Source organism: Eretmochelys imbricata, chromosome 10 (genome assembly GCF_965152235.1).
Source record: "Eretmochelys imbricata isolate rEreImb1 chromosome 10, rEreImb1.hap1, whole genome shotgun sequence".
Lineage (NCBI taxonomy): Eukaryota > Metazoa > Chordata > Testudines > Cheloniidae > Eretmochelys > Eretmochelys imbricata.
The window spans coordinates 46,300,336-46,312,445 of NC_135581.1; the positions used below are offsets into that span (position 1 = coordinate 46,300,336).

General features: G+C 46.6%; 1 protein-coding gene across 1 annotated transcript in view; it reads right to left on the reverse strand.

The window, feature by feature from the left end:
• The window catches only part of SLC28A1 (solute carrier family 28 member 1), a 36,816-nt gene extending 35,646 nt beyond the window's left edge, over positions 1–1,170 (reverse strand). The window contains exons 1-2 of the mRNA XM_077828156.1: positions 1,102–1,170; positions 945–1,027 (exon numbers count right to left, since the gene is read on the reverse strand). Coding sequence (XP_077684282.1) covers positions 945–1,027; positions 1,102–1,170 — 152 coding nt within the window. The remainder of the gene's footprint in view (positions 1–944; positions 1,028–1,101) is intronic.
• Positions 1,171–12,110: the final 10,940 nt, after the last annotated feature.

Below are 12,110 nucleotides of genomic sequence, written 5' to 3' on the forward strand. Positions count from 1 at the left end.
ATCAGCAGAGTCACTTCATTTGCCTCATTCAGCAATTCCCATGCTGGCTTCTGAGGCCATCAGGGACGCCTCCCAGCTGACCAGGTCATCGAGCACCACTGGTGGCTCACTGCTCAACACAGTCCTCATCATACTCAAACTCATCATAGGAAGGGCGTGATGCTGGTGAGTTGCCAGAGGTGCAGCTGTAGTCCTGGTTTTCTGGTACTCATTCTTGAGCCCCTTCATCTGTTCGTCACACTGGTTGCTGGTCGGTAAATTTCCAACACTACCAGCTTCTTTGCTATTTGTTGGTGTACGTGGGCATTCCGGTACTCTTACGAAAATCAGTTGTTTTGCAGACCTAGCACCAGAGACTAACCAAGATCTGGCTCTGGCTGTCTCCTGCAACCATGATGCAGTGCACTTTCTGTTTGGTATCCGTTGCAAACACAGACTGCTCTGTGCTCTCCTAAGGTGTATTTGCAGCTTGGCCATCAGAATAAAACAAAAGGGTTAACTACAAAGCAGCTGTACTAGAACAAGGGGAGGTGCTTCCGTTTCCCTGGAGTCAATTAATGATTCTTGGGAGAGAGAGGACAAAGGAAGTCGGCCCATAGCATTGTGGGATACTTTTGGCGGACTCCAAGAACCTGTGTCCAAGGGGTGTTGCATCTACACTGCAAAACGACAGGCCTTGAACTCTGGGCCCCACCTTGAGTCCGGCTCAGACCTTCCGTCTTCATGGGGTCATAGGACCATGGCCCTGAGGCCGAGAGATTTGTGTGTAGATGGAAGAGGGGTTAGAGTTAGAGCCTGAGTCTGAGCCTGGGCTTACCTTGCAGTGTAGACATACCCAAAGTGGTTGTGTGCTAATCTCTGGTTTACTGTTGTGTTTGTAGTGTGTGTGTTTTAGTTAATGGGAGCTATATGGGGAGCAGTGACTCTTCCCGGGGTTACTATACCTCCAGAAGGTGGGGCGTTCGGCCCTCTGCTCTCTGTTCTCAGGAGGTGGATTCTGTGCTCCCTCAGGGAGTCCCTCTTCTTCCTGTAAAACTTCCTGTTAGTCAGTGTTCTCAGAGCAGGTCCAAAGGCCAGTGCAGAAGAGAAGGGAAGATTTACCATGGAGTCGAAAGCCGTGTTCTCCAAGCCCTTCTTCAGGTCACCGAGTGAAATTCTGACATCCTCCATATCTAGATATGCTCCCGCTACAACACAAACTCAGGAATTAGCTGGATGGCCCCGCAACAGTGCATCTTGTGAAGGAATGATGCCATGAGCACCATCTGGTTCCCGAGCTGGGAGGCAATAGCCATTTGCTTCCCAAGAGTGGGGAAACCCTGAGCTGCTTCCTTGTTTTGGACCCAAGGAAGAGAAGCCCAGAGCTCATAGATTTAAGGCCAGAAGGGACCATTTTGATCATCTAGTCTGACCTCCTGTATAGCACGGGCCAGAGAACTTCCTGAAATAATTCCTAGATCAATCTTTTTGAAAAACATCCCATCTTGAGTTAAAAATTGTCAGTGATGGAGAATCCATCATGACCCTTGGTAAGTTGTTCCAATGGTTAACGACTCTCACTGTTAAAATGTACACTGTATTTCCATCTGAATTTGTCTAGCTTCAGCTTCCAGCCATTGGCTCATGTTTGACCTTTGTCTGCTGAACTGAAGAGCTGATTATTAAATATTTGTTCCCCATGTAGGTACTTATGGACTTTGATCAACTCACCCCTTAACCTTCTCTTTGTTAAGCTAAATAGATTGACCTCTTTGAGTCTATCACTAGAAGGCAGGTTTTCCAATCATTTAATCATTCTTGTGGCTCATCTCTGAACCCCTCTCCATTTTATCCACCTCCTCCTGGAATTGTGGGCACCAGATCTGGGCACCAGATCCCAGCACAAGTAGCACCAGTACCAAATACAGAGGCAAAATAATCTACTACTTGACATTCTCCTGTTTATGCACCCTAAGATCCCATTGGCTCTTTTGACAATATCATCACACTAGGAGCTCATGTTCAGCTGATTATCCACCATGACCCCAAATCTTTTTCAGGGTCTCTGCTTCCCAGGATAAAGTCCCCATCCTGTACGTATGGCCTGTATTCTTTGTCCCTAGGTGTGTCCATTTATATTTATCCATCTGGTTCCTGAGCTGGGAAAGTGTGACCCTATGCACCCCTTTATTCACACCCTACACACTAGTGTAATGATAACTGTATAAAATACGCCTTTTGAGCTATCATTTGAAAACTATTAATGTACTGGTGAATAATATCATTATAAAATATATGTAACAACGTTTAGACACAACAAATCTTGCATCTTGGAGGGGATTAGACTACATGACCCTTGTAGTCCCTTCTAACCCTATGGTTCTATATGTGAAGTTATAAATTCTTTCAGTGTGATGTAACTGGAACATATCTAAAGCCAGGTAGCCTAGCCTAGCCTAGCCTAGGTAAAGGGAATAAACAGGTTTATCCTAGACAAAAGAATGTGGGTTTACCCTAATGTATATTTTAGCAGTAAACAAAGACATCAAGCTAAACCAGTGGGGATATTCTGAGTCTGAAGTCAAGAGACAGAGAATTAATATGGCTCCTGCACCCCAGAGAGACACAGGAGACTGAATCCCCAGGAGACCTTCCTGCCTTTTAGGACAAAGACAATTCCTTTGGGGATATAAGGGACAGAGAGAGATCTATCTTTAGCCTCCACCTGAGGAGACAAAGGAACCAGGCACTTTGTGCTCCGTGTATGGGGTCCTGGCCAGAGGGTCTGATCAGCCGTGATGGTGAGAAAATTACCTAGAGCAAAATCTGTTGCTTGTTAAGTTAGGTCTCAGTCATCAGAAAGTGTATTTTTACTTGTCTTTGATTGTAACCCATTCTACCTTCAGTCCCTCCTGCATGGTATCATTTAACCTATGTCCTTTTGTTAATAAACATGCTCTATTTTGACTATAATCCAACTCCGTGCTGTGTTTGAATTGAAATGATTGTTCACTCCAGTTAAAGGAGACCAGGGAGGGGCTGTTGTGTTCTAGGCAGACTGCTCGGTCAGAGCACTGAACAAGGGAGGCACAGCACATGGACAGTCAGGGAACTACATGCTTGTCTGCTGGCTGTTGGTGTCCGGGCTGTGAGCCACAGTGGCAGAGCATTTACGGCACTCAGGGTTACAGGGGAGGGGGTGACACAAGCTCACACTGGTCTGGGTTGAACCCCAGTGTGTTGCAGAGGGGAAGCTGGGATCTCTTTCCTGGTTCTGTATCAGGCTCCAGGAGACGCCAGGAGCAGCTTTGTTATTCTAGGCCTGAGAGAGGAGTTGTCCTGAATTTCTCTCCTGTCAAGAGAAGCACTGAGTTTCTTCCTCCACCAATAAAGTTAATGGAAGAGCTGCCAGTGAGCTCAGAGTTGCAAGGCTGGCTCATTTGCTCTCTTCCTCTTCTTTGCCTAAGAGCTCTCTTCCTCACCTCTCTACCCCGACAAGGGGGGAGCCCTGAGCAGTCTTCCTGTTTCCAACTGGAGTGGGGGAAAGCCCCACATTCCTGCCTGCCCCAGAACTTCCTCACAGGGGACCAGGAGGCAAACAGACAGTCACTGTTTATAAAGTACGTTCAGCCCTTTCCTGAACTCATTTCCTGGGCCCTACCCCCCGATAAAAACGATATTCAGCTGGTTGAGAATAAAAATAAGTGCTGGGCTAATCCCCAAAACAAGCATAGCAAACCCCGGAAATTCAGAGCCAAGGTTACACTTAGAAGAAACTCAAGCATGTGACAGTGTGGAAACACACAGCTAAGGCTCCCAGACATCCATAATTCTGCCCCATAGTGACTCCATGCTGTAACAACTCTGTTATGACTGGTGCAGAACAGAATTTGTGGTCCCAGATTAGATTAAATTTGAATAGCTCCGCCCCCTGGAAATTGAGTCATCTTCCTAGGGCTCTGACATTGGCGTTGTTAGCCAGGGGCTCAACGGTGACCAGGGCCCACACAATGGGCTGGGGCAGGTGCCTTCCCCCCACCCCCGCAGCACTCACACAGTGCAGCCGACCCCAAAAGCTCAGTTGTCATCAGTCAGGTCCAACAATCCTAGAACTAGCCCCCAAACAGTGAGATTTTTCTACCAGGTTATAACATGGCTTGGTCTGCTTTAGATTACTGACCTTCCCCTATGCCCCCCCCAACCTAGTGCATGTGGGGCAGCTGCAGTGCACCAACAGGCCTAACATACAGATAGAGGGATCTGACCCCGCTGCATGGGCCCTGGCTGAGCCTCCAGCTTCCCAAGCCCAGCCTTGGAAACAACTCATACTATGTGGAACCCAGCCCCGCCCCCTGCCATCCATTGTCAGTCTCAGCTCTGTCCCTCCCTACTTACTCATCCATTGCCACCCCATCCCAACCCCTTCCCACCCAGCCATCCAATCACCCTACACCTGTCCCACCCCTCCATGTCCCACACCCACCCCTCCCCACAGCCATCCATTGCCACCCCATCCCGGACCCACCTTGCCCAGCCCCACACCTGCCCCCTCCCCACACAGCCACCCATTGTGCCCCCCTGAATCTCCCAGTGATCTTCATCCCCCACCACAAGATTCAGGGAGGGGGAACTTGTAGCAGGATCCTCTTTTCTCTCCCTGGCAGACCACAGGGGCAGCTCCTCCCCCATCCTGGGTGCTGCAGCCAGGAAGAGGAGTGGGGGACAGCATGAAGCAGACTGACCCATGGGTCACAGGAGGGGAGGGAAAGCAGGGAGCAGAATGACTAGTACACACTCTATATCCCTGCCATGTCAGCTGGACGTTGATCCCCAGCAAGATAATGGAGTGGCTGTTATGGGACTCAGTTAATAATGACGTAAAGGAGGGTAATGTAGTTAATGCAAATCAACATGGGTTTATGGAAGATAGGGCCTGTCAAACTAACGTGATATCTTTTTTTCATGAGATTACAAGTTTGGTAGCTAAGGATAATAGTGTGGATGTAATAGACTTCTGCCAGGCATTTGAATGCATGGTATTTTGATTAAAAAACTAGGACAATATAAAATTAACATGGCACACATAAAATGGATAAAAAACTGGCTAACTGGTAGCCTCAAAATGTAATTTAAATGGGGAATCCTCATTGAGCATATGTGTTTCCAATGAGATCCTGCAGGGATCAGTTCCTGGCCCTACGCTATGTAACATTGTTATCAATGACTTGGAAGAAAACAAAATTATCACAAATTGGGGGAGTGGTAAATAATGAAGAGGACAGGTCAACGATACAGAGCAATCTGGATCACTTGGTAAATTGGGCACAAGCAAATAATACGTCTTTAATACAGTTACATGTAAGTGTATACATCTAGGAACAAAGAATACAGGCAACACTTACAGGATGGGCGACTCTATCCTGGAAAGCAGGGACTCTGAAAAAGATCTGGGCTTGTGGTGGATAATCAGCTGAACATGAGCTCCTCGTGTGACGCTGTGGCCAAAAGAGCTAATGTGCTTCTGGGATGCATAAACAGGGGAATCTCGAGTAGGAGGAGAGAGGTTATTGTGCCTCTCTGTTTGGCACTGGTGGGACCACTGCTGGAATCCTGTGTCCAGTTCTGGTGCCCACAGTTCAAAAAGGATGTTGATTAAATGAAGAGGGTTCAGAGAAGAGCCACAAGAATGCTTAACGGATTAGAAAGCCTGCCCTATAGTAATAGACTAAAAGACCCCAATCTATTTAATTTAACAAAGAGAAGGTTAAGGGGTGACTAGATTACAGGCTATAAGTACCTACATGGGGAACAAATATTTACTGATGGGCTCTTCAGTATAGAAATGAAAGATCTAAAACCATCCAATGACTTGAAGTTGAAGATAGACCAATTCAGACTGTAAATAAGATGTATATTTTTAACAGTGAGGGTAATTAACCACTGGATCAACTTGCCAAGGGTCATTGTGCATTCTCCATCACTGGCAATTTTAAAATCAAGACTGGGCTTTTCCTAAAAGCTCCGCTCTAGGAATTGTTTTGAGGAAGTTCTCTGGCTTGTGTTATACAGGAGCTCAGGCTAGATTAGTGATCCCCAAACTGTGTGCGCGCCCCGCTAGGATGTCATGGAGGAATGTTTGGGAGGGTGCACACTGGGGCCCAGGCCAGCCCCTACGGGGGGTGGGGAGGAAGCACCACACTTCCAACCATGCTCCTCGCCCAGACCAGCTGCACCCCTCACCCATCAATCCCGTTCAGCCCCCAGTCCTGCTCAGCCTTCAGGCCAGATCCGTCTCCAGCTCCACCCTACCCCCTGCTCCACCCCCCAGCCTAGCTCTGCCCTCATTCCCTCTCTGCTCTCAGTCCAGCTCTGCCTCTAGCCCCAGCTCCTCCCCCATCCCCAGTTCCTCCCCCAGCTCCGCCACTGAGGAAGCCTTGGCTGTGCAGTTTTGGAGGAGGAGCGCAGACAGATTCTGTTACTGGTAGGGGGTGGGCATGACTGGAAAAGTTTGCACACCACTAGACCAGATGATTACTATTGTCCCTTATGGCCTTGGAATCCAAGAAATGGCAAAAGCTAGCAACCCTGCTGACTAATGCACATGTGCACTCCCTTACACTTTGCCCGGTGATTACACTTTGCCTGGTGATCCTGTCCCCTGGGCTGCCCAGAGCCTTGCCGGACACAATGTGTGCAGCCCCTGACACACTGCTAAGTGCCTTTATCCCCACTGCACAGTGCCACCCAGAGGATTCAGGGGGCCTGGGGCAAAGCAATTTCGGGGGCCCCTTCCATAAAAAAAAGTTAGTTTTGCCTCCCCAAGCGGTGAAGAAAAAACAAAGAAAAACCCAAGTCGTGCCGCCGAAGAAAGAAGAGGACAGGAGGACCTGCCGCCGAATTGCCGCAGAAGACTGAAACGAAGCAATTGAGCTGCCGCCGAAGTCCCGCCGCCGAGGAAGACAGGGACTGAAAGACCCGCTGCTGAATTGCCGCCGAAATTGCCCCCGCCCTGTCTGCGGGGCCTGGGGCAAATTGCCCCACTTGCGCCGCCCCCCCTCCCCCCCCACGGGCGGCCCTGCCACTGCATAGAACAGCATGACAAAGGGCCTGTCCCAGGGTCATACAGGGGGAAAACAGGACTAGAGCCCAATCTCTGAACCCAGCTTTTTGCCTTCTCCTGCAGGCTGTCCCAATGCCACCATGCACAGAAGATGCAGCCTTGCCTACCCCACTGCATAATGACCCCTTCTGAATTTGAGTGAATGAGCTTCTAAAGGGGTGGTGTCCATATGGAATGAGACGCCAGATAATTAAGAAAATTTGGGTTCTTCCTGAAGTTTATCAGTGCTGTTTGTCCTGAAAAACCTCAAGTTCATCCAAAATTCCTTTCAAATGTAGGCAAACCCAGAGAATGGCACATTCTGTACTGTCAGCCTAACCCATAAGAGTCCACTAAATTCAAACCAAGCCCTGTCCTCACAATATCACCAACCCAGAGCCTCCACATCCTCTGTCCCCTGCCCTGGTGCTGACCTTTCCTATTGTGCCTTCAGCCTGGCCATCTGCTCTAATCCTCACCCTTCCCATTTGCTTCTCTCTCCCATTTTCCTCCCCATTCCTCTAGCAGCACTAGAGCCCTGCCCCATGATCCTCAGCCCTGGTGGCCCCATTCACCATTGGCTCCAGCCCCATGCAGACCCCATCAGCGAGTGACTCACGACAGACACCTGGTCCTTCTTGTGAGGGTTGAATACCAATTCCCTGGCTCTCTTGTGCTCACAGAAATCTCCTTCCCATTTCTTTGTGCCACAGGCTGACAAGGAAGCAGGTTATCAATTAACAGAAGAGTCCAAGGAATTGGACTCCGTCTTCCCAGGTTATTGGGTACCATACATGTCTACGCCTCACTGCACTCTCCTCCAGCTAAACTCCTAATGATTGTGGCAATCAGTAAACACAGGAAGATAAAGCTCAGACCCAAGAATCTTAGTGGGTAGTCCTGTCCCTTCCACCTTGCCCTGTGAAACACCATTGTTAGTAAATATTAACTCTCTTAGTCCCCTTTTCCTTTTTGTATGTTAAATTCATTCACATAGTAATAATTCTCAAAAAAATCTTTATGGATCTGAGCTGCGTCTAATTATCCTCAGCATTTTCAGGTCCATGGAAATCTAGGTGTCCAGGGAAAAGACATCCTCAAACTACTAAAAGAGTCTACAGAAATATGTAATAAACAAAACTGTGTGATTGATAATTATCAGATGTTTTCTGTAATGGATGAAATAATGACCCATTGAAATATGTTTCTAAGTCATTAAAAACAGCCAGTTTCTACAGCGTTAGAAACCAGATTAGAGATTCCTTTTTACTCATCAGTCAGGCAAACTGAGCACCATAAAAGAAATTCCATCAGTAATTTCAAAAACAGAACACATGGTGAAATTAATCATGAGAAACAATTTTCCCTCCAAAAAGGAGTTTCTCTGTGTCATACCCTATAAAAGACAAAAGGTGTGAAAATTAGGTTGGGGAGTGAAAACTGGGAGAGACATAGAGGCCAGCTCTTTACCTGATACCAAGGCTGGTAATGTATCTATTCCTTTTGTATTTCGTATAGTGCTGTACTGATCTCTGATTGACAATCTTTGATTAAATAATTTCACTGGAGCCTATTTGCCAGACTTGAATCATTATTAAATTCAAACATGCAACACCACCGTGACCCTGCTGATTCAGCCCCATCTATCCCTGTGGGATGCTTTCTCAGAACCAGGAGCCACAGTCTTACCCCTCTCTCTCAGCCAGAGACAGCTCTGCTGGAGCTTAAACTGCCTGTCAACTCCCTGCCACACCAGTCTGTCCACCTCCCCAGTACACTCCTCAAGACTCTGCCAGTCTTAACTTTGCCTTGCAGGTAACAGTCGGTGCATCCCAGTTCCCAACCCCTCTGGAAGTGCATTCCCCTGCAGCATCCAGGCCCCGCACTGAATGCCCACAGAAATACCACGTCCACTGTCTCCAAAAAGACAGTGCAGACACCAGCTTATCAGTTCAGCTGAAGACCCACACATTACTTTAATACGGAGCACTGAGATAATTTTATGGCAAAACCAAAAATAAGTTTATTAATCAAGAACAGAGCTGGAAGTGATTCTAAGCAAGGATAATAGAAACAGGAAGTGGTCACAAATAAAACAAAATAAAACCTGCTTTCTAGTGTCTAAAACTTAGCAAATGACAATCCTGGTCTCAGGCAATTTCTCACCTGCTGTCAGTTCTCAGTTGTCCCTAACCCACATGGCTGAGGGATCCACCTTTCACAGATTCCAGGAGCTCTGGCCCCTTTGTCCCTTAAGTGATGGGTAACTAAGGGATTCTCTCCCCTTCTGCTTATAGTCCAGTAATATATTGAAAAAATATATTTTGAAGTGCATCCACAAATAAGGTTTTTCTCCCCTGCTGTTTGTGCTTCAGGAAGCTGACACCATGTTGTTTGTTCATCCTCCTGATACCTTGTTCTTCTGTTGACCTAAAATGCAAATGAAGCATCCTCTGTGCTGGTTTGACGATGTTTGATGCACAACAGTTTCCAAGGCAGACAGGTAAGTCCACATTCCTTTGCCTAGGGCAAACTTGTTAATCAATTCCGCCTCCAACACATATTTTAGGAACATATTCCCAGAGAGGGGCATGCCATCTGTGCATGCAACCCATGCTGCAGAAAAAACAGGGGGCCCGTGGGCAGATTCCATCCAGCCCCTGAATGAGCATAGAGGATGCCATTTTAAAATGATGTCCTCTGAACAGCATGACCCCATACACACCATATGGAGGAAGCCATTTTGTGGAATGTCAGGCATGCAAATGTGTAATTGAATACACAAGACAGGGGTGCCGTAACAGGGGGAGCCAGAGGGCCATGGCCCCGTCACTTTTTAATGGCCATAAGGGGAAGTGATGGAGGAGAGGAGGTGGAGAGGAGCGAGCGGGGGGCAGGGCCTCAGGGGAAGAGGCGGGGTGGGACCTCAGGAGGAATGGGCTGTGTGTAGGGGCAGAGGCTTGGGGAGAAGGAGCAGTGTGAGGACGGGGCCTCAGGGGGATGGGCGGTGCAAGGGTGGGGCTTGGGGAGAAGGGGCAGTGCAAGGGCGGGGTCTTGGGGAGAAAGGGCAGTGCAGGGAGGCGGGGCCACGATTCAGGCACTAGTGGCCCCCCCAGTTTCAGGGAGATTCTGCTGTTCCTGACACAAGGGATGCACTGGAGGGAGGGACCAAGGTAAGCAGCAGTCAGTCAGTGGTGACCAGGTTCCTCTAAATTTGTATGCAGGAGAAACTGGAAATTCATGGAGCACACTATAGAGAAATGATATGCACTCTATAACTGCCCTTTTTAAAAAAAGCCCTTAGATAATTACACACAAAATTAATTTGAAACTGGACATTTTCAAAAATAAGAAATCTATTTAAATATTTAAGGCACTTAAAAACAAAATGTCCCCCCTACTGTTTCTACTTTATTAGCACTCCTGACTCTTTCTGTTTTGAAGTGTATCCTTGAAAATTGCCTTTTTTTATATGCTTCTCTTTCATATGTTTTCTGTTCTGTGCCATATACTCTTTCACCAGCCACTGCTTTGCAAAACAATATTTTTTTGTAAGAGCTTCAGGCAGAGATTAAAGTTTACATATGGGTTGCTGTTTAAAGCTCAATTTGGAATAATGAATGTCTCATTAATGGCAAAACAAAAGAGTGGAAAAGCAAAGAGAATATTAAATATGGCCAGGCAGGGGATGGTGGTAATCACTGTTACCTGTGTTTTCATCACGGGTGCTGTCCTACAGCTGAGACAAGCCAAAGAGAACTCCTATTGCAAGTGTAGAATTGAATGAATACACCAGGCATTCAAGTGTACGATTAAATTGTCCCTGGTAGAACAGAGCTAGTGGTGCAAAGTCTTCATCAGGGTGGAAAGTTTAGTGAAATTTTTTTCATTCATTTAGTGCAAGAGACTATGCAAAAGAACCCCAGAAATTATAAGAAATAGAAGGCCAAAACCAAAACTGCAATTAGTGAGTTCTTCCAGAAAAACAGGAAACGAGTTGAAAATCGTATTTCAGAGAAGAGGTATACAAATGTGTATGGATTTATGGGTGGGCAGAAACAAACAAGATATACTGCTGGCCCTCTCTGTCTTTTGTCAGTGAAAAGTACATGTGGAATAAGGCAGGATACAATGACCTAAGCAACCCACACAATGCCTGCAGACATCACAAAACTAGCCACCTATCACCTAACAGCCCATATACAGCTATGAGCATTTGGATAAGATTGTACTGATATTCAGTTAGATGAGCAACAGAATTGCTGTGAGACAACACAATGGAAATTTTTGTCAGAATCGGACCATTTTGCAAGGAGAAATTTTTATGGTATGTCATCTCAGAGAATAAGACCTGGGGTTTCATAGACATTAACAAGTCAGATGATGATTCCCTGAACTGGGAAAACTATGTAGATACCTTAGAATTAGTCAGTGAGTTTGATCTTTTATTTGGAAACTGCTACCTTTTTTGTCCTGGCACACGGAATAGAATTCAGAATGACCTCACTGAAGCAGTAAGTAATTTCCAACTTAATTCCATTGCCAAAGAAACTGAGGAAGCATCATTTGTTGCAATTTTACTTGACGAAACCTCAGATATTCAATTAGTCTCAGCTTTCAACTGTACTGCTGTCATAAATGTAAAGGGAAGGGTAAACCTCTTTAAAATCCCTCCTAGCCAGAGGAAAAATCCTCTCACCTGTAAAGGGTTAAGAAGCTAAAGGTAACCTCACTGGCACCTGACCAAAATGACCAATGAGGAGACAAGATACTTTCAAAAGCTGGGAGGAGGGAGAGAAACAAAGGGTCTCTGTCTGTCTAAATGCTGTTTCTGCCGGGGATAGACCAGGAATGGAGTCTTAGAACTTTTAGTATGTAATCTAGCTAGGTATGTGTTAGATTATGATTTCTTTAAATGGCTGAGAAAAGAACTGTGCTGAATAGAATGACTATTCCTGTTTGTGTGTCTTTTTTGTAACTTAAGGTTTTGCCTGGAGGGATTCTCTATGTTTTGAATCTAATTACCCTGTAA